The sequence below is a fragment of the Pongo pygmaeus genome, chromosome 21 (assembly GCF_028885625.2).
Source record: "Pongo pygmaeus isolate AG05252 chromosome 21, NHGRI_mPonPyg2-v2.0_pri, whole genome shotgun sequence".
NCBI classification, from domain to species: Eukaryota; Metazoa; Chordata; class Mammalia; order Primates; family Hominidae; genus Pongo; species Pongo pygmaeus.
In genome coordinates this window covers 66,177,501-66,201,610 of record NC_072394.2, presented here as the reverse complement: position 1 = coordinate 66,201,610, position 24,110 = coordinate 66,177,501, and the positions used below count along the sequence as shown (strand labels likewise).

At 62.5% G+C, this 24,110-nt stretch overlaps 1 protein-coding gene and 1 long non-coding RNA gene across 10 annotated transcripts in view; one reads left to right on the top strand and one right to left on the bottom strand.

Annotated features, from left to right (window-relative positions):
* KCNQ2 (potassium voltage-gated channel subfamily Q member 2) overlaps positions 1 to 24,110 on the top strand; it is a 78,209-nt gene that overhangs the window by 4,813 nt on the left and 49,286 nt on the right. For all 9 annotated transcript variants that reach the window (XM_054467447.2, XM_054467439.2, XM_054467448.2 and 6 more), the window contains exons 2-3: positions 22,425 to 22,515; positions 23,787 to 23,913. In XM_054467447.2, coding sequence (XP_054323422.1) covers positions 22,425 to 22,515; positions 23,787 to 23,913 — 218 coding nt within the window. The remainder of the gene's footprint in view (positions 1 to 22,424; positions 22,516 to 23,786; positions 23,914 to 24,110) is intronic.
* LOC129021670 (uncharacterized) lies at positions 14,116 to 22,909 on the bottom strand. Its single transcript, XR_008496112.1, has 4 exons — positions 21,757 to 22,909; positions 20,768 to 21,090; positions 19,608 to 20,057; positions 14,116 to 17,297 (listed from the first exon to the last, which is right to left on the bottom strand). It is a non-coding gene; the product is annotated as an uncharacterized LOC129021670 (long non-coding RNA).

The following is a 24,110-nucleotide window of genomic DNA, read 5'->3' as shown; positions in this document are numbered from 1 at the left end:
GTGGGAGTCCTGTCTCCAGTTTTGAAAATGCTTAAATCCTGGAGTGTTTCAGAACTGTGGTCATTTCTCAGGGCACAGGCTGAGTCCAATGGTGGAGAATGGCTTAACATAGTGATTTTCCGAGTTTGTTTTAGTCAATAAACGAATGAACCTATGGATCTCTGTTAGTCCCTGTGCTCCTGACACGTCCATGGCCCCTGTGTGCACACTCAGCAAGTCCGTCTGGCAGCTGCTCGCAAGAGCACGGGGCTAGCCTCTGCCCTGTAGGAGTGACATTCCATAGCCTCACAGGAGCCGGGCTAGCCTCAGCCCCATAGGAATGACATTCCGCAGCCATAGAGGAGCTGGGCTAGCCTCAGCCCTGTAGGAATGACGTTCCATAGTCGCACAGGAGCCGGGCTAGCCTCAGCCCTGTAGGAATGACGTTCCGCAGCCGTAGAGGAGCCAGGCTAGCCTCAGCCCTGTAGGAATGACGTTCCGCAGCCGTAGAGGAGCCGGGCTAGCCTCAGCCCTGTAGGAATGACGTTCCGCAGCCGTAGAGGAGCCGGGCTAGCCTCAGCCCTGTAGTAATGACGTTCCGCAGCCGTAGAGGAGCCGGGCTAGCCTCAGCCCTGTAGTAATGACGTTCCGCAGCCGTAGAGGAGCCGGGCTAGCTTTAGCCCTGTAGTAATGACGTTCCATAGCCGCACAGGAGCTGGGCTAGCCTCAGCCCTGTAGGAATGACGTTCTGCAGCCGTAGAGGAGCTGGGCTAGCCTCAGCCCTGTAGGAATGACATTCCGCAGCCGTAGAGGAGCTGGGCTAGCCTCCGCCTGAAGCTGCTTCCAGTGTGGGGAGATGAATCTGCTACACAGAGTGGGTTCCCTTCTAGGAAAATGGGCAAGTCTGGAGGACCAAGGGGGACCTGTGGGGGCCTTGAATCTGGGGAGAAGGGATATGGGACGGCCGAGCTGCCTTGCCCAGAGGCTAGGGAGGGGCAGCCTGTGCCCTGGGCCCTCCGAGTGTCCACTTGAGGTTCGACGGGAGGCTGGGGCCAGCGGCCAGGCCGTGCCCTGTTAAAGGCTCAGGCGAGAGCAACGTACCCGTTTTGGGAGGATGGGGGGCAACGATGGTGGGGTGATGCCTTGCAGTGTCCCCCGGGAGAAACCTTGGCCTTGTGTCCGACATCTCGTCATCACAGACAGAGCCCAAGCGTGTTACCTCATGGGGGGCTGTCTTAACTATTTTCCAGTGTGCATGCCGGGCAGCTCTGAGACGGGAAACTGTTCGTGTGTGCGCTGTCCGTGGACGCCGCCCCGCTGAGTTTCTTTGTCTGCGTGGTGCGGTAACTGTTCTGCGTCTGTGTCACGTGACCGCCGCCGGGCTTCAACGCGTGAGTCACTCTACACGACGCCTGATGCGTGCGATGTTCACCAAGCTCGTAGCTGTCATCGCCATGACCGTGAGGCTCGTGCAGCAGAGTGGGAGGCCCGTGAGGCTCGTGCAGCAGAGTGGGAGGCCCGTGGGGCTCGTGCAGCAGAGTGGGAGGCCCGTGGGGCTCGTGCAGCAGAGTGGGAGGCCCGTGGGGCTCGTGCAGCAGAGTGGGAGGCCTCGCCCCGGGCGGAGCGCGGAGGCCAGGAGGGAGGATGGCTGGCCGGTCGGGGACGGCGTTGCTCTGCCCCTGCGGCCGATTCTCAGTCCCATTGGTCAGAGGCTGGGCCGTACGGAGAGGCCTGCGCTGCTGTTGAGGGCCAGGTCGTGGGTCGAAGCGCGGGGCCCAGCTCGGGCGTCGGAAGCTTGCGGAGGTCGCGGGTCGAAGCGCGGGGCCCTGTTTGTCGTGTGGGACCGGCCGCGGAGATGCCGGCTGTTTACCTGGAAGGAAGCTGCCCGCCCTGTGTGTGCCGCGTGTTTGGGGGATTGTCTTCCCGTTTGTGGCTTCCGGCATGTTCCCGGCATCCTGAGAGTTGAGGCTTGGAGGACAGGAATGATCTTCGGCCTGAAAAACCACTGTGGGCAGGTTTTACCAGGGAACCCCTTAAGCTGTGAAAGAGCTGCAGTGCAAGCTTCTAGTTTCCACGCGGACCGCGCCCGAGAAGCCGCCGGGGCGCCTCAGGACCGCGCCCAGCCATGAGGCCGCCTTTAGCACGGAGCGTCGAGCGGAAACGGCAGTGCCCGGAACGCGGATGCCCTTTGCAGGGCTGGAGCTCAGCTCTGCCTTCCGACAACACTTGGCTGACAGCTTCGGGAGTCTCAAAACGGCGCCTTTGTTGAGAGGAGGCCCTGGACGTGCTCAGAGGAGGAAGCGCGTCCTGCGTGGGGTGGGCAGCACCTGTTCAACACGCCCAGCAGATCCAAGGTCGAAGGAGGAGGGGCCTGCAGATCTGAGCTTGTCCCCGAGGAACTCTCTGGAAATGGTTCCCACTGGCTCCTGCGTCCGATCCCTGCGCTCCCCAGCCTGTGTGCCGAGCTTTCCCTGCTGATTTCGGAGTGGGTTCTGGTTCCTGCCTCCCCGGTGGGCTCTGAGTGGCAGGGCCCTGCCGACCGCCGGCCTCAGCAGCGGGTGCTAGAGTGCGGGCCCTGCAGGGGGAGGCTCTGTCCTTGATGGCTCCTGGGTGAGAGGATGTGAGGGAGGCGGCCAGCGCAAGGCGGATGGGCCCTGAGAAGCCCGTCTGTTTCCCCTTTAGCCTGAGAAAGCTGTACTCGCAGAGCTGGAGGAGGGAGTGGCTCGGGACGCTGCTTAGCAAATGGGTTGGTCTGGAGTCTGGGAAATGGAGGGTTAGACTTTTTGTTGTCTGAAGCTGGGATGAGTCGTGCTTTTAATTCGTCCGGGAGGACGTGGGGCTGAAGAGCTCTCTGCTCTTGTGGCCCCTGATGGGAGTGCTCTGAGGTCTGGCAGGCCACAGAGCTGCTGGGACGGCCTCAGCCCCAAACCCGTGCCTGTCGCTTCCGGGGCGCCAGGCCAGAGGTTTCCCAGTGAGAGCTTTGGGGTCGACATTTCCAGGAGAAGGCACTTCTGAAATAGCGTGCCCTTGGTGAGCTTGTGTGGCTTTTCTTTCTCTGTAACCCGCTCTGAGTTGTCCCATTGAGTGTTCTGGGGTTGTGGGCACCTGGAGCCCGTGGAGAGGATGGGACTGGGGGTGCGTGGGGGAGACGCCCCTGCCAAGGGCAGGGGAGCCCCCCTTAGTCCCACCAGGGAGAGTCTGTGCGCGGGGCTGTGGTTGATTGGCTGGCAAGTTTGAATGCGGATTAATGTGCCACTTGTTTCTAAGTCAGCAGGGCCCCTGCCCCCACACACTGAGTGGCTGGATTCTGGGAGCCCTTTCCTGTGGAGAGTGGAGCCGGAGTGTGGGGTGCAGAGCTATGGCCCTGTTCCAGCGTCAGGGAGCCAGCGTGCAGGTGCTTCCTCCTGTTAGCAGTGGGCCTGTGCTGTGCTCCCTGTGGGGTTAGGCGGCCCCGGTGGGGGCTTCAGTCTTGAAAGGGGCTCATAGCCCTGGGGTGCAGGCTGCCGTGGGTGGGGGGCGTCACACGCAGGTCCCCAGGATGATGTGTGGTGGAGGACAGGGTGACGTGAGCTCTCCACAGAGCTTCACGTCCCTTATGTCATCTAAACCACAGACCCCGTGCCAGGTGAGGGGCTGGGGTGGGTGAGGCTAAGGTACCTGTCCGAGGCCTCGGGGCACTTGGCGGCCCCTCCACCACCACAGGAGACATCGACTTGAGTGGAGAGGCCGGCCTCTGAGAAGGCTTCTCCCTGGCCACCAGCTGCCCAGAGCTCCCAGCCTAGGGTCAGCAGCTTGTGCTGGCCCCAGACAGGGGATGCTGGGCGGCCTCTTGCAGAGGAAGTGGTGGTTTTCGGACAGTGGCTGCCTCGCTTTGGGGATGAGGATGTTTTCCAGACGTGCTCTGGAACCGACATTAGGCTCTGCTGCCTACCCAGCTTGAATAAAATTAGGTCTTTAATTTTTTTGGGTTGCTGGGAATGGCTTTGTGGATGCACAGGAGAGCATGGTTGCTCCAGGAAGTCCGGCGGGGAGTGGGTTGAACACTCGGAGTCTCCCATCCCTGAATCATCTCAGTGGGGGCGGACGGGCAGCTCCTGGGGGTGTGGCAGAGGCTGGGCTCCAGGCTGCCCGGCCTGCAGGGAGCCTCCTTCTAGATTCTTGCTCTGTATCTGTGGCGTGGAGGCATCTGCTGCGTCTGCCTGCCCCCGCCTCGTCCTCCAGGTCTTCTCTAGTTCTGTTCCTCCCCATGGAGCCCTTACCCTTGACCTAAGCTGAAGACCTGAGAACTTTCAAGCTTGCTTTTCTGTTTAGGTTTGGAAAAAACATGGGAAGGGTGAGTGGGAGCAAAAGGCCAGTTTCTGCCTGGCTTCCCGTCCTGGGAGGAGGTGGGGAGAAGCCTCGGGCAGGGATGAGAGGTTGGGATGCCTGCCCTGAGGGGCTGTGGGTGAGAGGCCGGAGGCGCCTGGTTAATGTGTTTCTGCCCCTGTGTGCGGGTGCAGGGTTCTAAGCTAGGACTCAGGGTGCAGAGGGCACGTGTGTGGAACTTTAAAGTTTGTCTGTTGTGGAGGCTGAGCCCCGGGGAAGGGCAGCAGCACTCGGTCGGCTGGGCTTCCTTCTCCTGGAGGAGGGCGGTCAGGGAGGCAGGGATATCAGGGAGCGCCACCCCAGGATGGAGCAGGAGGCAGCCTGGAGTCCCCTTTGTAGACCAGATAGGGCCAAGCAGGGCCTGATGTCCATATTCTGTTATTTATTTTAAGTGTAGGGGTCTCACTCTGTTGCCCAGGCTGAGTGCAGTGGTGTGATTGTAGCTCACTGCAGCCCAGAACTCCTGGGCCTGAGCGATCCTCCTGCCTTGACCTCCTGAGTAGCTGGGAGATGACCCCCTTCTTACCTGTTCTTCCAGAATAGGTCAAATTCACATGACATGCATGCGCGCGCGTGCACACACACACACACACACACACACACACACACAGAGAGAAAAGACACCCACGGGAACCCTGGAATATATAAAATGAGGTCCAGCCAGTACGATTTGCCCCCTCTGCGCTGCCCCATCTCCACACCGGGTCAGCCATGGCCCCTCTCCTGGAGCTGTTCTCTGCATGCGTGCCGCGGTACAGCATGTGTGTGTCTGTGTGTGTTCACTCACTTCTTTTCACACGTGTGGAGTCACTCCGTGTCCTGCCCTGTGTGTGTGGCCCCCTTTCCCTGCGTGTCCCCCTCTAGACTCCATCGGGCGCTCACGACTTCTCTGACCAGTTTGCAGTGATGGACCTTGAAGCAGGTGCTAGGACTTTGCCGCTGCAAACGTTGCTGCATGGGGCTCCGTGCACATCTTCACGCAAGGTGCGGGTCTGCAGGGTGAATTCCTAGAAGCTGCCTGGTGGCTGTAAAAATGTTCTCATCCCAAAGGACCAAATATGCAGAGAAGTTTAACGCTCACTTTTCCTGTCATTGAAAAGTTACATTTTTGTGGAAACCCGTCCAGGCTGGAGACAGAAGGTGTGTGCAGGGAAAGGAGGCTCTGGGGCCCCACTCTAGGCTGCCTGCTGCTCAGGTGGTTGGTTGATGTGGGGGCAGATGCCCTGTTCCCTGGGGTAGGTGCCACCCCCTCCCTGCTGCCTGGGGTAGGTGCAGCCTCCTCCCTGCTGCCTGGGGTGGTGCCACCTCCTCCCTGCTGCCTGGGGTAGGTACAGCCTCCTCCCTGCTGCCTGGGGTGGTGCCACCTCCTCCCTGCTGCCTGGGGTAGGTTCCGCCTCCTCCCTGCTCCCTGGGGTAGGTTCCGCCTCCTCCCTGCTGCCTGGGGTAGGTTCCGCCTCCTCCCTGCTCCCTGGGGTAGGTTCCGCCTCCTCCCTGCTGCCTGGGGTAGGTGCAGCCTCCTCCCTGCTCCCTGGGGTAGGTGCAGCCTCCTCCCTGCTCCCTGGGGTAGGTGCCGCCTCCTCCCTGCTGCCTGGGGTAGGTGTCGCCTCCTCCCTGCTGCCTGGGGTAGGTGCCGCCTCCTCCCTGCTGCCTGGGGTAGGTGCCGCCTCCTCCCTGCTCCCTGGGGTAGGTGCCGCCTCCTCCCTGCTCCCTGGGGTAGGTGCCGCCTCCTCCCTGCTGCCTGGGGTAGGTGCCGCCTCCTCCCTGCTGCCTAGGGTAGGTGCAGCCTCCTCCTCCCTGCTGCCTGGGGTAGGTGCCGCCTCCTCCCTGCTCCCTGGGGTAGGTGCCGCCTCCTCCCTGCTCCCTGGGGTAGGTGCAGCCTCCTCCCTGCTGCCTGGGGTAGGTGCAGCCTCCTCCTCCCTGCTGCCTGGGGTAGGTGATATCTCTGCCCTCCTACTTGGTTAGGTGCTGGGGCCACTCGGGGATGAGGGAGGAGGGCGGCGCCGGGTGCTGGCCATGGTCCTGACCAGGAGCTGCAGTTGTGGCTCCTCGTGGGCCAGAAGGTCCCCTTGTGTGATTCTTGTTTGGCATCCACCCAGGCCATAGAGTCGGGCTTGGCTGACCTCTGGGCAGCTATGGGGAAGGGGCTGGTGTTTGGGAGGTGCCCGAGGAATGATCGGGGCGTGGCTGCTGGGGCAAGGTACACGGCTGCCTTCTCTTCTTTACAATTAGCACTGAGCCAGCTTATCCGAGACCATCCCTTCCCGCGGGTGCCGTTTAATTAGCGAAGAGCTGAGTTAAGTGAAGAAAGTGGGCGGGCCTTGGCCTGAGCGGCGGGTGGACAGGGCTGCGTCTGTCAGGGTGAGGGGGTCTGGCGGCCCCTGCCGCCCTCGTTTCTTAAATAAATGTTTGGTTGTGGCTTATTTTCTTATGACTACAAAGTAAGCACATCCACCGCAGGAGACTGGGAAAGGTGGAAAACAGGGAAGGATGTTTGCTCTTCCTGGTTTCTTTCCAGGTGTCTGTGCTTGCCTGTGCGTTTCTAAACAGAATAGGATTCAGGTGGTCCCCATCCCTCTGCGGTGTTAATGGCATACTGTCTGCACTTCTCATGGGCAAGATGAGTCTCGCTTGCCAGGTAGTCGGCCTGTCTCTGACCTGGGGCTGCCGCAGCACCTCTCCAGCCGCCTGTGGACACGGGTGACGGCAGAGTCCCCGTGTTGTGTGGTGTCCCTGCGTGGATGTCGACACCACAGCTGTCTTGGGGACGTGTCCACATGAGGCTTGGGGAATCCACATGTGTCCCATCCAGGGCCGTCCTGCAGGCCCCGGGTCTGCCTGAATGTGATTAGGTGATGAGGCCACCCTGGCCAGGAAGGCTGGTGAGGGGAGAGGGAGGATGCAGGCTGGCCCAGGAGGGGCTTGTGTTGGAACGAGGTTCTTTCTATGAGGTGAGCCCTCCGTCGCCAGAGGTGTGCAAGTGGAGGCCGAGAGAGAGCACTCACTAGGACGTTTGTAGGGGGCCAGGGACTGGAGCTGTGAGCCGTGGACCAGCTGAGGGCACTGGCCTGCTTAGGAGGGGGTTAGGCGTGGCTGTCTTGGGGGACTATGGGGGGAAGGCCTGCTGGGAGCCTCAGTCAGGAGCGCCACTGTTGGGGTGCCCTCAGCACCTGAATGGGTTTCGGGTGGGGCTGACAGGCAGCTTGAGCCCACGAAGGGAGTGTGGGATGTCTCAGGAGGAGCCCCCTTGTTGAGGGTCGGGGGAGCCCCTCTCCACCCCAGCTCCCCTGGGACCTCATGAAGTCATGAAGCCTTTGCTCCCTGAAGCTGCCAAGGGCTTGGGCAGGGCCAGGGAGGGACCTGCAGGGTCAGGAGCCCAGGCCAGGCCAAGCAGGGGTCCCCAAAGGTGCTGGGGATGGGGGTGTACATGACAGGGAAGCTCTGGGGCTCGGGTTTGGGGAGGAGTAGGCTGGACTGGGATGGGGGCACTGGCCAGGGCCAGAGCCAAGCTTCAGCCCCAGAAGAAGGGGTGATTCCACAGCTCACAAGGTCCCGGGTGCCGTCTGCTCCCTGTAGTGTAAACACACCTGTCCACATTCCAGCTTTCCTACTGGGACGACAGCACCATGGACTGGAGGAGTCTGGAGGGGACAAGGTGTGGTGAGTGTTATCTCTCCCCACCCAAAGCTATCCTATTCAGAGAAACTGAGGCACAGGTGGGTGGACACCCTGGGCACAGAGCCACTGATGGGCAGGCAGGTTGCCTGTGTGCGCTTGCTGTCCCAGACCTTGACAACATGGTTTATTTTGTTTTTTAAAAATAGAGGTTAAATTATCGTAACATACAGATAGCATTTCAAAGTGAGTAATTCAGAGGCGTTTAGAGTGGAGGATTTAGTGATGGTCTGCCACCACCAGCCCTATTTGAAAACTTGTCACCCCATGCGGACACTCTTGCCCTCTGCTGTCGCGCGCCCCACCCTGTCCCCAGCAGTTGCTGGTCTCCTTCCTGTCTCTGTGATGTGCCTGTTAATTTAATTTAATTTATTTATTTTTGAGGCAGGGTCTCTTTTCGCCCAGGCTGGAGTGCAGTGTCTCAATCACAGCTCACTGCAGCCTGGACCTCCTGGACTCGAGCCATCCTCCGGCCTCTGTCTCCCGAGTCGCTGGGACTGCAGGTGCCCCACCACATCTGGCTAACTTAAACAAATCATTTGTAGAGATGGGGTCTCACTATGTTACCCAGGCTGGTCTCGAGCTCCTAGGCCCAAGCTATCCTCCTGCCTTGGCCTCACCAAGCTCTGGAAGTACAGGCGTGGCTGCCGTGCCTGGCCTGTTTGCTTCGGACGTTTCGTGTAAGTGGAGTTGTCGTTGTGGTGCCGTTTTGTGCCTAGCTCTCCTTGCCGAGCCTGCCCTCAGGTTCCTCCGTGTTTAGGGTACTCCTTCATCCTCCCCGTGTCTAGGGGTCGCTGCCTCGTCCTTCCCGTGGCCGCACGGACGGACCTCAGTTTATCTACCCACTCACCAACTGGATGTTGGGTTGCATCTGCCATGAGGCTGCTGTGGACACGCAGTGAGTGTCTCTGGACACATCGTCATTCCTCTTGGGACGAAGCCTGCGTCACATGTGGCCAGGTGCCCTGGGTGGGCCGTGCTCTCCTCATCTCAGCCCCCCAGACCCACCCAGGCCCCCTCCCGGAGCCCTCGCCTTGCTCTTCTCGCTGTGTGGAAGGCGGTGCAGTGACGCCCGAGTGTGGGCCCCAGGCCCAGCTGCCGGCCCGGGCTCTTGAGCAGGTTCACCTTGGCCAGGGCAGGGTCTTGGCTGCCGCCTGCCTGGATGTGGGGAGACCCCTCCACGCAGGTTCTGGGCTGGGCACTTGGGGCGACTGTGAGCAGAGGATGTGGGGTCCTGCCTCCGGGAGGGCGAGCAGACCCCTGCCCTGAGGGGACAGTGCTCGATCGGGCTCAGGGCCCTGGAGAGAATACACCAGAGAGAGTTGGGGGCTGCCCAGGGAAGGGAGGGTCAGGCAGCCTCTCAGAGAAAGTGACCTGAGATTGAAGCCTGGGGGATGAGGGGGCAGATTGAAGCCTGGGGGATGAGGGGGCGGCCCTGGGACCTGTGGGTAGGAGAGGATTCCAGGCAGCAGGAAGTGCACGTGCAAAGGCCCTGGGGCAGGGAGGGCGTTTGCTGAGGACAGGAGGGGAGCAGGGTGGATGGGTCGCTTGGGGTCCACCATGAGGGACTGCAGCGGCCTCGAGGGCCAGGCCAGGGCGGGGTCTGTCCTCAGGGCCTGGGGCTTGCCTATGCTGGCCGCCATTCCCACCCAGCTTCTCTGCGTGCTTCTGGGATTGAATTGGCTGGTACAGGGATGCTTCTCTGCGGGCTCAGTGGGTTGGAACAGGGCAGTGGAGAGTGGGCAGCCGGGGCATGCTGGGAGGAAGAGCAAAGTCCAGGGAACCCCAGGCCAGGGGCTGCGAGCCCAGTGAGGTTGCGGGGTCGGGGAGGGAGGGCCAGGACCTCTGCGTGGGGCTGGGCTGGGCACTTTGGTCAACCCTGATTGGTGCACCTGCTGGGTCTCTGTCCAGCACCTGTGGTCTGGGTGGGACAGGTGACTAATGGAGAACAAATGAGCCCTGCGGAGCTTCTGTCTCCAGGGACCATGAGCAGGCGCTGCTAAGTCACGAGGCAGTGCCTGGGGAGCTGATTTCACCACGTGCTGAGCCAGCGGGTTTCCTGCCAGGGCCTGGAAGTCCGCCCACAGCTGCAGCTCCCAGAGCCCCTGGGGTGCACGACGGACGCCCCCTCTTTCTGGGCTGGGGCGAAGGCCCTGGAAGGACCTGTGGTTGCTGCAGCAATGCAGGGGGCTGGGGGTCCCTGTGAGCCTTGGGCGTCTGCTGCGGGAGTGGTTAGGGAGCAATGTGCAGGTGGGTAGGACCCCCGCCTCCAGCTCCTCTGCTCCTGTTCCCGAGGGAGCCACAGCTGGCTGAAGGAAGTGGCCATCCTGGGGCCATGGTCAGTGTGGGGCATCGAGAGCCCCCTGAGAGCGCCTCCCTGCCCAGGATGTTGGAAGGAGGCTGTAGGCGCCAGGTGGGCACAGGTGGGCACAGGCAGGCCCAGGCCGATTGGAGGCCGTGAGCACCAGGCCAGCAGCTGGGCCTTCTGAGGGCCTGAGACTTCCTGACCTGTGTCCTGTCAGGGTCCAGTTGAGCACCCAGTGTTTGGGAGGCTTGGTCCCACCTGGGTCACCTCCCATCCCTGCCCCATGGCCTTAGGCTCAGGTGGGTGCTGCCAGAAGCTCTGAATGAGGGTGGACTCCGGCCTGGCAGGTACAAGCCACGCAGCGCTCAGCATGAGGCGGCTCCATGCGAGAGGTCTCCGTGTGCAGGTCTGCAGGAATGTGGCCCGTGTCCCCTCCAGCCCTGGCGGTCTGCGGTGATCCATCACGCTTGGTTCATGCCTGGTTCACGCCTGGACTCTGTCAGCAGCACCCGTGCCCGTCAATTCCGAGGTGGGAGGTGGCGTGTGTCCTGGAAACAGAGCAGTTCATTAGACGGTGAAATTAGATTCCAGGTTGCAGCGCAGCGGCCGCCTAATGGACGAGGCGAGCGGGGCCCCCAGGGAGGCTCGAGCAGTCCTGGACCTGGTGCCTGCTCCGGCCTCACGCTGGCTTCCTGCTCACCCCCGGGGCCCTGCTGGGCTCCCAGATCCCCAGCCCCGGGGAGGTGCAGCCTCATCAGCATGGACATTATTCTGGACAGGGAATTTCTGCCTAAGGAGGCCGCATGGGACCCCCCAGGACCCCCTGCAGTGGGAGAGGGGTGCATGGTGGGGGCCGTGCAGCCAGCCTGCTCTGGCCAGTCCGCGCGTGGGCCTCTGAGAGTCTGCAGGGCCTCTGTTTTCCCGACTGTGAAATGGGCACGTGAGCGTCTTCCTGACTGTGGGGCTGCTTCCCTCCTGGCAGGTCGTGGGTGTGCTGAGAAGCTTAGCTCATGGGGCTGGGAGTGGGGTCTTGATGTCAGGGGCCCCTCCTGACCCAACCAACCCCGGCTCTGTCTGAGGCAGGGGCTGAGGGTGGCAGTGAGGTGGCGACGCCTTCCCTCCTGCTTACCCATCCTTCACGTGCTCCATTTTCATTTGACTGCGCAAGATGAGATGAACAGCCCCGGCCAACTCGGAGTCAGCCTCTGGGGAAGGGGCCTGACTGGAGGATCCAGGGTCACAGAGCGAGGGGGCTGGCTGTGGGACTGACCTCGGGGGGCCCAGACCCCTCCTGCGCCGAGTCCTCTTCCTCAAGTGCATGAAGCGAGTGAGGAGCGGGGTGGCGGCATCTGTGTCATGCTTTCCCAGAAAAGAAATATCCCCTTCAACCAGAATGGGGAAGGAAGGCGGGGGAGACCTGGAAGCACAGGAGTCTCCCGGAGGTGGGGGGGGGGTCCGTGAGCAGAGGGGTCTCCCGGAGGTGGGGGGCCCGTGAGCAGAGTTGTCTCCCGGAGGTGGGGGGCCCGTGAGCAGAGGGGGTCTCCCGGAGGTGGGGGGCCCGTGAGCAGAGGGGTCTCCCAGAGGTGGGGGGCCCGTGAGCAGAGGGGTCTCCCGGAGGTGGGGGGTCCGTGAGCAGAGGGGTCTCCTGGAGTGGGGGGCCCGTGAGCAGAGGGGTCTCCCGGAGGTGGGGGATCCGTGAGCAGAGGGGTCTCCCGGAGGTGGGGGGTCCGTGAGCAGAGGGGTCTCCCGGAGGTGGGGGGCCCGTGAGCAGAGGGGTCTCCTGGAGGTGGGGGGTCCGTGAGCAGAGGGGTCTCCTGGAGTGGGGGGCCCGTGAGCAGAGGGGTCTCCCGGAGGTGGGGGGCCCGTGAGCAGAGGGGTCTCCCGGAGGTGGGGGATCCGTGAGCAGAGGGGTCTCCCGGAGGTGGGGGGTCCGTGAGCAGAGGGGTCTCCTGGAGTGGGGGGCCCGTGAGCAGAGGGGTCTCCCGGAGGTGGGGGGGTCCGTGAGCAGAGGGGTCTCCCAGAGTTGGGGGGTCCGTGGGCACAGGGGTCTCCCGGAGGTGGGGGTCCCGTGAGCAGTGGAGTTTCTGCATCTCAAGGCCTGAGGGTGCCAGCAGTGGGGGCCCCAGGACTGTGGTTCGGTCTTAACTGGGCGGTAGGGACCCCAGGACTGTGGTCTGGCCTTAACTGGGCACCCCTCTGGCCTGGCGACCCTTTGGTCCCTCCCACGGGCCCCTCCCTGCCCCAACTTCTCCTCTTTGCACTTGGGTCCCAGTTCCCAGGAGGGGACCCACCACTGCTCCACGCTCAGGCTGTGGCTGCGTTCGGGGTGCCTGATCCCCACCATGGCCTTCTCTCTCTTGTGATCTGGGGCCGTCTGATGGGCACGGGGCTGGGCTGTGCGTCAGGGACGTGTGGTGAGCCCCAGCCGACGCCCCCGTTCCAGGTGTCCCCCTGCCCCTCTGCTCAGTGGTGGGTGCCAGGGCTCTGTGGGTCCTCCCCGCCCCCACCTTGCCTCTTTCCCCGAATCTGGAGCTGGGGACCAGCTACTTGCCTCGTCTCCTTGGCAACGGCTGCCAGGGAAGCTCCTGAAGTTGAACCTGTTATCATAATTAGCTTCGAAACCCTTTGAGTTGTAATTCTGGGCTGCAGAGAAGCTGCCTGGTCCTCCCACTGTCCTCCCATCCGTCGTCCTCCCCTCATCCTCCCCCATCCTCCCGTAGGAAGTCTCTTCTTTCTTTCCCTGCAGACTTGGCCGCTGCCTGGGCAGGAGGGGGCGGGCAGCCCTTGCCGAGCCAGCGAGACCCCAGCTGAGTGCCCCGCGGTGGGCTGTGTTCCCCAGCTTAGTGCAGGAGGGGCTGTACCCACACTGTGGACCTGGGTCTGAGGTGGTGATGGCCCCGTCCCGGGAGGCCCCTGGCGGCTGGCCCTCAGGGAGTGTCCCACATCTGGACGCTGGTCGTGCCTGGGACTCTGAGGCCGCATGGGCAGGGAGTGTGTCCCAGTGTTCCCGGGGAGCCTCGTCTCCCGAGGCCTGGGGGATGCCATCAGGGGTCTCCTGCCGCCCTCTCCCTCCCCTGGTTCAGAGGCAGAGGCCCTCACCCGCCTCAGTGAGCCTCAGTTTCCCTTTTCTCTAAGATGGGCATGAGTGTGGATGTCTTGGGGACACCGTGGTTTGTGGGCGGAGGCCCGGAAGCCCCTGTGTCTTCCCCAGGGTTCGGCTGACCGGATGGCTGGCCAGCGCGTTTTGGAACTATCTGCAGTTTGGAGGTTTCTTCCCTGGTCTGTCCCGGGGCCTGGAGCCACGGCCGAGGCACCGGCATCTTTGCGTCCCCCAGACGGGCCCAGACGCACCCCGTGCCGCCTCCTCCCTCGTCCGCGGCTCTTCTCGTGCATCCGTCTCTCTGCCTCCCTTGCACCGGCCGCCCCCGGCAGCGCCATCTGTGCCATCTGTTCCAAAAACTTAAAAAACAAAGCTGTTGCCTGCACTTTCCGGGTGGGGCTGTGGCAGGAGGGGCAGCGGCAGGAGGGGCAGCTGCTTCCTCCATGCAGGGTCTGCGGGCCGGCGAGGCGGGGGCAGACGGGCGGAAGCTGAGCTGGAAGGAGCCGGAGCCTTCTGAGGGCCTGGCTGCGAGATTCATCTCCCTGAATTCTGGCTTTATTCCTCCTGGTCCATGCCTGCTGGGAGGAGCCGCAGATCTTGGCCGCATCCGGGTGCCTTCTGTCTCCAGGGTTTCTGGAATGCTCTGAGATGCCTGGTCGGAGCCACCTTAGGAAGCAGGCTGAGTCCTGAACATTCGGGATCTGGACCTCGTGCTTTTTTAATTTAGAGGAAGGTTCCCTGCAGCCCGAGGAGCTGCCTTCCTGGATGCAGCACCAAGGACTCAGAATTCAAGTCTGTGGGGCTGTCCTTGTCCCCACCCCACCCTGTTCTCAAGTCTGGTCAGCCTCATCCTCGGTGGGAGGCAGATACGCCTGCCCTTCTCTCTCCAGGCCTCCCCACCTGCTCCTCCCTCTGCTGGGAATGCCCTTCCCCTTCTCCCCTTGTGGCCAACTCCTCTGTACCCTGTAGCCCCCCTGCCCCTGTACATGCCTCCTCCGGGAAGCCCACAGGATTATGTGCGTGGCTCTGCTGGGCTGAGCTGGGTCCCTGAGCCGCTCCTGTGATGTGTGATGCCCTCTGTGTCCCCGCTGCGCCCCTCCTGCCTCCCAAGCCTCTGGGCTCCTGACTGGGAAGCCAGGGACCCCCGCGTCCTCCCCTGCTCCCACCCCACTGAGAGTCCAGAGAAAACCCCGTTAGGCAGACAGAGGATCGCCCGCAGAAGGCGCACGAGATGTCTGCGCATTTTTCCCAGGGCTCAGTTAATTGAAGAACTTGGCCAACGAGCACAGGAAATTAATCGCGGCTTGGAAATGGGACGTCCCTTGCGTGTGGTTTGTTTGCTTGGGCCTCGGCACCGCTGCCAGCGCCCCTGCTTGGAGCCGGGAGCTTCGGGGCCTGGCGGAGGCCTCTGGGTTGCACACGTGGGTGGGGCCGAGTGCCCCCTGGTGACGGTGCCTCAGGGCCAGTGCCTTCGAGCTGGAAGCCGTGGGCCTGTGGCGGCGGGCGGAGGACCGGTGTCTCCTGGGGTGCCTAATACAGGGCCTTCCGCGTGCTGCTGTGCCTATGTCCACTGCGGGGCGGCAGCTGAATAGGGCAGGACCCGGCTATGGCTTGTGGTCTTGCGGGTGGCGGGGAGGGGTGCAGCGTGGGGCAGGCGCTGGCTCTTGGACCCGCCCGGCCTCCACATGCGGTGCTGCACTTCGAGCTTCTCATGCGTCCCTGGACCCCTCCCCTTAGCCTGCAGGGACTCTTCTTCCTGGAAGCCCCTTCCCCAACCCCTGCCCCTGCAGCTGGAGCTCCGGCTGGCGTGTCGTCCCGGGCCGAGGTGTTCTGGCTGGCCTGTGTGGAGGCTCCCAGTTCCCACGAGGCGGGTCCCGGTAGGGCCTCTCTCTGCGGCTGCAGGCCGGCTGGTGGGGTCCTGGGCGGGTGTGTGGCCTGGATCTGTCGGGGAGCCGAGCTGCCGGCGAGAGACCTGGCTCTCCCCACCACTGTCCTTGAACATCAGTCAGGGTGTTGCGCGCCTGCACCGCTGAATCAGCCTGTTCCTGCTGCAGTCCCAGGCCTCTGGCCGAGGCCCCTGTGTCCTCTCCCAGCCCGTGATGCCCACTTTATGCATCCAGTCAGCCCCGCCACGGTGCCCGGCTGGTGGCCACGCACCTGCCTTGACGCTGCTGTGCAGGTGTTTTCCGGCGTGAACACTTAGCTCAGCGGACTTCAAGTGAAGCTAGTGTCCCTCTGCCATGGGGCTGGGCCTCGTCCCAGCAGCTGAGGCCTTGAGAGCAAAGACTGAAGTTTCTGGAAGAAAAAGGATTTTCCTCAAGACAGCAACGTGGAAGTCGTGCCGAGTTTCCAGCCTGCTGCCCTCAGCTCAGAGGCAGGCACTGGATTACAGCTTCTCAATGGCATGGGGCTGGGACGTCCTCGGGGTGTGTGTGGGTAGAATCTGAACTTGGGCTCATGCTAGAGATGCTGACAGTTTTCACATGAGATGCTTTAAAATGTGGCTTTGGCTCCTGCGCCTTCATCTTTGGTTTGGGTGCTCGGCCAGAGCCTTCACAGGCACAGTTTCTGCCGCCGCTGCCTGTGGCCGAGCAGTGCCAGGCCTCAGTTGGCTCTGGTGCTGGGATGGGCAGGTGGTGGGGCTGACCTTGGCCGGGCCGCCTGTGCCCAAAGCCTCCACCTCTGCTTCGGACCACATGGTCCTGAGTGCTTCTGAAACACGGCCATGGTCCTTCCTGGGGCAGATCTCGGGAGGACCACCCTGTGCCCTGCCTTCCCTGCCCTGGACGCCCTGGGCCGTGCAGCAGAGGCCGCTGCTGGGGAGTCGGAAGGCGGAGCTATGGGGACTGCGCCTGCCCAGGCCGGAGGACTCAGGCTGCCTGGACTTGGGGGTCTCCAGTGAGTGGGAGGGCGGCTGCAGGGGGCCATGCCGGCCTCCCCACATCCAGAGGGTGTTCGTTGGGGAGATGACTGGGTCCGGGCAGAGGGAAGCCGTTGGGGTGTCCGTTGTGAATCGAGCCTGGAACAGCACAGCCACCCTCTTGTTCTTGGCTGAAGGGAGCTTGCCCGAGGCCCCGGGTCCTGGAGGCACTTTGCACATAGGACGGGCTTGACATGAGGTCCACGCGGGTTTGTGTCTTTCCACAGGGTCAGGCTTTTATTGATGCTGTTTCAATCACAAAAGCCATGAGCTACGTGGAGTTCCCAAGCAGGCAGGTTCTCCCTAGAGCTTCTGGGTCATGCTGCGGTCACGGCCACTCCATGTTGGTCAGTGTTGCAGACTGTACATTGCCGTGTGCTCATCTGGTCAAGTTCCACTTTCCACCCAAAGTGAGGTTTAACATCACGAGGAAAAAGACACAGAACAGAGAGTTAATACCAGCCCAGAGGCCTGGCCTGGGCTGCTGCAGGCGACTGTGAGACAGCGGCGGTGAAGACAGAGGCCTCCAGGGAGAACTGAGCATGGAGGACTGGCTTGTGTGTGTCCTTATCTGGTTGGACTTGGTCTTTACTTTTTTATTTGTTTGTTTCTTTTTTTTCTTTTTGAGACAGAGTCTTGCTCTATTGCCTAGGCTGGAGTGCAGTGGCATGGTCTCGGCTCACTGCAGCCTCCGCCTCCTGGGTTCAAGCAATTCTTCTGCCTCAGCCTTCCAAGTAGCTGGGATTACAGGCACGCGCCACCATGCCTGGCTAATTTTTGTATTTTTAGTAGAGACATAATTTCACCATATTGGCCAGGCTAGTTTCGAACTCCTGACCTCAAGTGATCTGCCCACCTCGGCCTTCTCCCGAAGTGCTGATGCATGGCCAGTTTTTCTTCTTCTCTTTTGTTTTTTGGTTCTTAAACAGACGTCTTATCCTTCTTGGTAGAGTGCCCTGTGAGACAAAATGGAGTCTTTTTCTAAGATGGAGTTAGTTATGCCAAGGGCTTTCTGCACAGGTCTGCCCTCCCCTGTTTCCGAGCCCCCGCAGCCTCGGCTCCACAGATGCTGCTCTGCCAGCTCTCACCTGGGCGCCTGCCACTCTTGTTCAACCTTGACCCCACCTGGCCCTGACCCCACCTTGACCCTGTGTGACCTCTGGGCTAGGGATCTCCTGGCTTCCCCCACCCCCCAGCAGGTCTTCCCCGACCCTGCAGCAGTCTTCTCCCACCCCCCAGCAGTGTTCCCCCCACCCCCCAGCAGGTCTTACCCCACCCCCCAGCAGTCTTCCCCCACCCCCCAGCAGGTCTTCCCCCACCCCCCAGCAGGTCTTCCCCCACCCCCCAGCAGGTCTTCCCCCACCCCCCAGCAGGTCTTCCCCCACCCCCCAGCAGGTCTTCCCCCACCCCCCAGCAGGTCTTCCCCCACCTCCCAACAGGTCTTCCCCCACCCCCCCAGCAGTCTTCCCCCACCTCCCAGCAGGTCTTCCCCCACCCCCCAGCAGTCTTCCGCCACCTCCCAGCAGGTCTTCCCCTACCTCCCAGCAGTCTTCCCCCACCCCCCAGCAGTCTTCCCCCACCCCCCCAGCAGTCTTCCCCCACCCCCCAGCAGTCTTCCCCCACCCCCCAGCAGGTCTTCTCCCACCCCCCAGCAATCTTCCCCCACCCCCCAGCAGTCTTCCCCCACCCCCCAGCAGGTCTTCTCCCACCTCCCAGCAGTCTTTCCCCACCCCCCAGCAGGTCTTCCCCCACCCCCCAGCAGGTCTTCCCCCACCCCCCAGCAGGTCTTCCCCCACCTCCCAGCAGTCTTCCCCCACCCCCAGCAGGTCTTCCCCCACCCCACAGCAGTCTTCCCCCACCCCACAGCAGTCTTCCCCCACCCCACAGCAGGTCTTCCCCCACCCCACAGCAGTCTTTCCCCACCCCACAGCAGGTCTTCCCCCACCCCACAGCAGGTCTTCCCCCACCCCCCAGCAGTCTTTCCCCACCCCACAGCAGTCTTCCCCCACCTCCCGGCAGGTCTTCTCGGGCTCTGCCCCCAGGGGTGACTGCAGTGTCCAGTGCTGCTTCAGGGAGTCCCGGCCCTTGCCTGGGGCAACCACGGCCTCCCACACCTGGGGCAGCCCCAGGGCCCTGGGAGCCGGGGCAGGCATCAGTGCTGCCTTATTCCTGGAAGCCTAAAGCCACTTGGGGAGGGAGATCCAGCCCTGACCCCATGTGTGGTGGCCTTGCTGGGCCTCTGCGGCCGCCCTCGTCTGGCATATGTGCTGGGCCGTGACCTCTGGAAGAGCAGCCAGGGTTTCGTCTAGGTCCCTCCGGAGCAGTGGGAGGAGGGTTTGGGGCACTTCGTCCCTTTGGGTGAGGGAGGGGTGGGGGAGGAGTGGTGGTGGGGGTGCGGGGCCTGAAAGTGAGGGAGGGGTGGTGAGGCCGGGTGAGGGGGGTGCGGGGCCTGTAGGGGGCAGAGGCAGCGAGCTCCTGTGGTGGCAGGCGGGTTCCAGGGGCGCAGGCAGTGCAGGGCTGTGTGCTGGGTGTGGGTGCTGGTGGTGGTACTGATGGTGCATGACGGGGTCTGCTCTGAGCGCTGTGTGTCAGATGTGGGCCCAATTATGTGCTCCAATTGCTGCCACCACCCAGTGGGCTGGTCCTGGTTTGGGGGCCTGAGCCTGAGCCTGGGGTGATGGGGGCCCTGAGTTTGTGCCCGGATGGCCTGGCCCTGTCTTTCTGCCTCTGCAGCGAAAAGTCTGAGAAGTCTCCCCGCAGGCTGCAGACGCTGGGGCTTCCCTCTTCCCTCTTCTCCCAGGAGCTCAGATGCTGGGGCTTTTCCCTCTTCTCCCGGGCCGTGGAGCTCGGCCTTTGGTGTGTCCCTCCTCTCTCTGTGATGCTCCCCAGGGGCTCTCCCACAAGACAGTGAAGCCATGAGCAGAGTGGGGTCCTTTTCCCACCAGGCACCACAGCCAACGCTGACCTCTGCTCCCCAAACCCTCCAGGCACTGCGGCCAACGCTGACCTCTGCTCCCCAAACCCTCCAGGCACTGCGGCCAACGCTGACCTCTGCTCCCCAAACCCTCCAGGCACTGCGGCCAACGCTGACCTCTGCTCCCCAAACCCTCCAGGCACTGCGGCCAACGCTGACCTCTGCTCCCCAAACCCTCCAGGCACTGCGGCCAACGCTGACCTCTGCTCCCCAAACCCTCCAGACACTGGCCAACGCTGACCTGTGCTCCCCAAACCCTCCAGATCCTCCAGGCACTGCGGCCAATGCTGACCTGTGCTCACTAAATAGCTCCGCACACCGAGGACTTGTTTTTCCTTTTTGATCCGTGGCAGCTTGTGTCACAGCCGCGTGGCTTGTCTGCCCAGGGGGGAGCTGTGGGTTGGAGTAGCATGTGGCCACTGCATGGTGGAGTCAGGCGTGGGTTCAGAGGAGGGACACACCCATGTCCGTCAGCTGCTCATAGCCTGAAAGGTCAGGGTCTTTTATTTGCAAGGGGCAGAAAACAAATCCAAAGAGTTGTAAGGAATGGGCTTACATAACCTGGAAGTCCAAGGGGCTTCAGGCACAGCTGGATCCAGGTGCTCACATTATGTGTCTTAAGGTCTCTTCTCCCATCCCTCTGTGCTGCCTTCCTCGTTGTGACCTCATCTTCAGGCAGGTTTTCCTGTGCTCACCCATCCTCCTGCCAGTGCCCCAGGCCTGCCTCCTCCTAGTTGACAACCTTCGTGGGAAGGGGGGGCCTCATTCCTGGTAGTTCCAGCAGAGGTTCTGGGGCCACCACTCTCTGGCCGTGGTTGGCCAGCCTCGATCCCATGAGCACCCCTGCACCCCCAGACTGGAAAGGAGATTGCAAGGCTGAGACAGGAGGGGTGGGTCTAGATAGGTGCTGTGATGCCCCAAAGCTCCAATGATGAGGGGGTGTGACCAGTCTGGAGAGACCCGCCCAGGATGCCCGTGCCTGTGCCCAGCATCTTGGCCCAGCGTCTCGGCCCAGCAGGTCAGGGGGGCATATCCAGGCTGGAGGGACCCCCCAGGATGCCCGTGCTTGTGCCCAGCATCTCGGCCCAGCACCCCAGCCTGGCATCTCGGCCCAGCATCTCGGCCCAGTGCCCTGGTCCAGCAGGTCAGGGGTGGGCTTGTCCAGGCTGAAGAGACCCCCCCCCCAGGATGCCCATGCCTGTGGCCAGTGCCCCGGCCCAGCGGGTCAAAGGAGGCGTGGCCGGGCTGGAGGGACCCCCCCCCCAGGATGCCCGTGCCTGTGCCCAGCGTCTCGGCCCTGCAGGTTGGGGCGTCCAGGGAATATTTCCTCTGTGGGAGTGGGGAGAGGGGAGCGGGGACAGTGCCCGGAACCCAGGCTGGACTGCGACACTGCTTCGGGGACAGAGGGAAGGAGATCCTAAGTGTGGGGAATCTCCCTCCCTTGACACCCACCTGGATGTGGGCACTGGGGAAGGGCTCGGGTTTGAGACACAGGAGGGCCCCACAGGCTCCGTGGCGGCCGTGTGGTGCTGCCGGGTGTGCAAGGTGATGGCGAGTGTGCACAGGGGCGCGGACACGGGGAAGCGGCTGCTCTGTGGCTCCGTCCCCGCCGGCTCCTGGTTCTGAGCACGGTTGGAACGAGAGGCAGCAACACGGTCAAGGTGAAGGCGTCTCTCACATTGCCTGGAATGAGGGCGTGTCCCACGCATGGCCTCCTTTATGGCTGTGACAAAGGACCTGGACGTTGGACACGTCCTCTTCACGTCCCAGAACACCTGCGAAAAGTGTAAACGAGACAAAGCATTTGCTTCCTGTGAAGTGGGTTTCTCTCTGGTGTGCGTTCAGTGACTTCAGCACGCGGGAGTTGGCTTTCCTGCCAAAGCGGCAGCTTGAGGCTCTGGGTTGCACAGCTTTGCTCCCAGGAAGAGCTGGGAGATCTTCTATGTCTCTTCTATGTGGGTGGCCTTGCAGCCACAAGCCGGGTTCCCACGGCAGGGTCTTTGGGGGCTAGCGGGCTCCTCCTGTCTGCAGCTTTCTGGGGTGGGCAAGGGAGCAAGTGTAGCAGAGTCGCTTGTATCAGAGGAGGATGCAGGGCTGAGAAAAAGTCATGCATTTGGGACGAGCATGGTGGCGCACGCCTGTAATCCCAGCCCTTTGAGGGGCCGAGGCGGGAGGATCACTTGAGCCCAGGTGTTTGAGACCAGCCTGGCCAATATGATGAAACCCCATCTCCACTAAAAAATACAAAAATTAGCCTGGTGTGGTGGCACGTGCCTGTAATCCCAGCAACTCTGGAGGCTGAGGCAGGAGAATTGCTTGAACCCCGGAAGCGGAGGTTGCAGTGAGCCAAGATCACGCCATTGCACTCCAGCCTGCGTGACAAGTGAAACACTATCTCAAAACAAAACAAAACAAACAAACAAAAAACAAAAAAAACTCACATGCATTTGGGGGAGTTTTGGTGGGGCGTGAACTTGAGCATCTGAGGGGAAATTGAAGAAGGATCAGTGAGTGAGGTAATCGCTTGGGACATGGATGGGAAGAGCAATCACGGTGGAAGTCACTGGCGGGAGGAGGTGCCTGCAACCCGGGAGGAAGGAGAAACTGAGCCTCCTGGCAGCCAGGATGAGGCTGGAAAGAAGGTGATCCGAGGAGCTCTTGTTGCTTGGCTCCAGATTTAACTGGCAGAGAGAAGCGCTCTGCATTGGGATCTGGAGGAGGTGGCCGAGAGTGAGGAGAAGGGAAGGCTGATCGGGTGCCTTCTGCCCCAGGGGTTTTGCTTGTTCCTGTGTTTGTAGCAGTTGATGGGCGGGCCTTGCTGTTCCCATTTGACTCAGAGTTTTGGAGACGTTGCCAAAGGATGAGGCTGCCAGGCTGAAACCAGACAGAGGGGGCGGGGGCCAGAGTGGAGAGGGGGGCGCGTCCTGGAGGGGGCAGCTGCGCACGGTGCCACTGTGGAGTTCGGGGTCCCGGGAGGTGGCTGTGGGGGTGCCCTCTGGCCTGAGTGTGCTCTGGTGGGGTGGGTGGGGAGTGGGGTCCTGCGTTCTGGAGATGCGGCCATGCTGGTGCCCTGCTGCGGCCTGGCTGAACACGCGTTCCCTGCCCCCAGGTTCCTCCTGGTTTTCTCCTGCCTCGTGCTGTCTGTGTTTTCCACCATCAAGGAGTATGAGAAGAGCTCGGAGGGGGCCCTTTACATCCTGGTGAGCCCCGCGCGAGGGCGGGGGCTGGAAGGGCCCAGGAAGGAGCTGGAGCTGCCTGGGCGTCTGTCCTCCGTTCCTGTTACTACAGGGCCTCTGACACCCCCAGTCCCAGCTCTGGCCATGTCTTTGTGTCCTGTCAGTTCCCACCTGCCCCCAGCCCCACAGCCCGGGCTATGCCCCAGCCCCACCCTGGCTGTAACTCAGCCCTCACGTCACCCCTCCTGGTGACCTCACAGTGGCTGACAGCCCCGCCTCCACCGCCCCCACCCTGGGTGAGCCACCCTCCCTTTCCCATCCCCACTTTATCTCTGGAGCCGGAGCTGTGGGGCGTCCCCAGCAGACGGCAGACGTGGGCGTCGGGGTGGAGGCTGTGACGCTTGCAGCAACCCTGTGCCAGGGCAGGGTGGGCACCATGGCAACAGGAGTGCAGTTCCTGTGTTGCTGTTGGTAACGGGGTGGGGGGCCCTCAAGGAGATTGGTCCCCATCCAAATGCACCTCCCTCTACTGCCTGCCCTGCTCCTCTGTCCTGGGGCTGCCCAAGGTCTGGGTGGAGACTCTGGCCCCCTTTGCGGTTACCTGGAGCCTTCCCTCAGCTCAACCCTGCTGTGCACCCTGCAACTCAACAGGGCAGGTCCCTCACTGGCTCAGACAGGGGCCCCCAACTCAGATAGAGTCCCCCAGCTCGGACAGGGCAGCTCCCCAACCAGTTCAGACAGGCCCCCCCAGCTCAGACAAGGTCCCCCAGCTCAGACAGGCCCCCCCAGCTCAGACAGGGTCCCCCAGCTCAGACAAGGTCCCCCAGCTCAGACAGGCCCCCCCAGCTCAGACAGGGTCCCCCAGCTCAGACAGGGTTCCCTAGCCCAGATAGAGCCTCCCAGCTCAGACAGGGCAGCCCCCCCAGCTCAGACACGGTCCCCTAGCCCAGATAGAGCCCCCAGCTCAGACAGGGCCACCCCCCACAGCTCAGACAGGGTCCCCTAGCCCAGATAGGGCCCCCAGCTCAGACAGGGAGGTGGGGAGGGTGGCCTCATGGTGTTCATGCTCAGCTGTGTTCCCAGATGCAGGGTCTCCAGAGGGCCCAACCCTTCCTGCTCAGAGGCTGGAGAGGAGTGGGGGCCCTTTGGGGGTCAGTCTAAGCTTGCAGTTTCCTTTGGGGGCCTCCTTCCCTGTGGCTTGGTCGCTGGGCCAGAACTGCCCCTGTGGGTGTCCAGGCTGGGCCCCCAGGCCCTCCCCCAGGCCTGGAGGTGGCCTCAGCGTTCCTGCCCTGCAGGAAATCGTGACTATCGTGGTGTTTGGCGTGGAGTACTTCGTGCGGATCTGGGCCGCAGGCTGCTGCTGCCGGTACCGTGGCTGGAGGGGGCGGCTCAAGTTTGCTCGGAAGCCGTTCTGTGTGATTGGTGAGGCCTGGTGGGGGTGGCATTGCTAGAATCAGGGCCAGGCACCCAGGGACAGACTCAGCCCTGGGGGGAGCTGGGGCGTCTGCGTGGGCCAGAGAGGCTGGGCAGGACTGGCTCCTTTTGGAAGTTTCTTTTCACCTGCTGACTTGGAGTCAGAGCCTGTGGTTAACTCAGCCTAAATGTCAGGAAGAGGGATG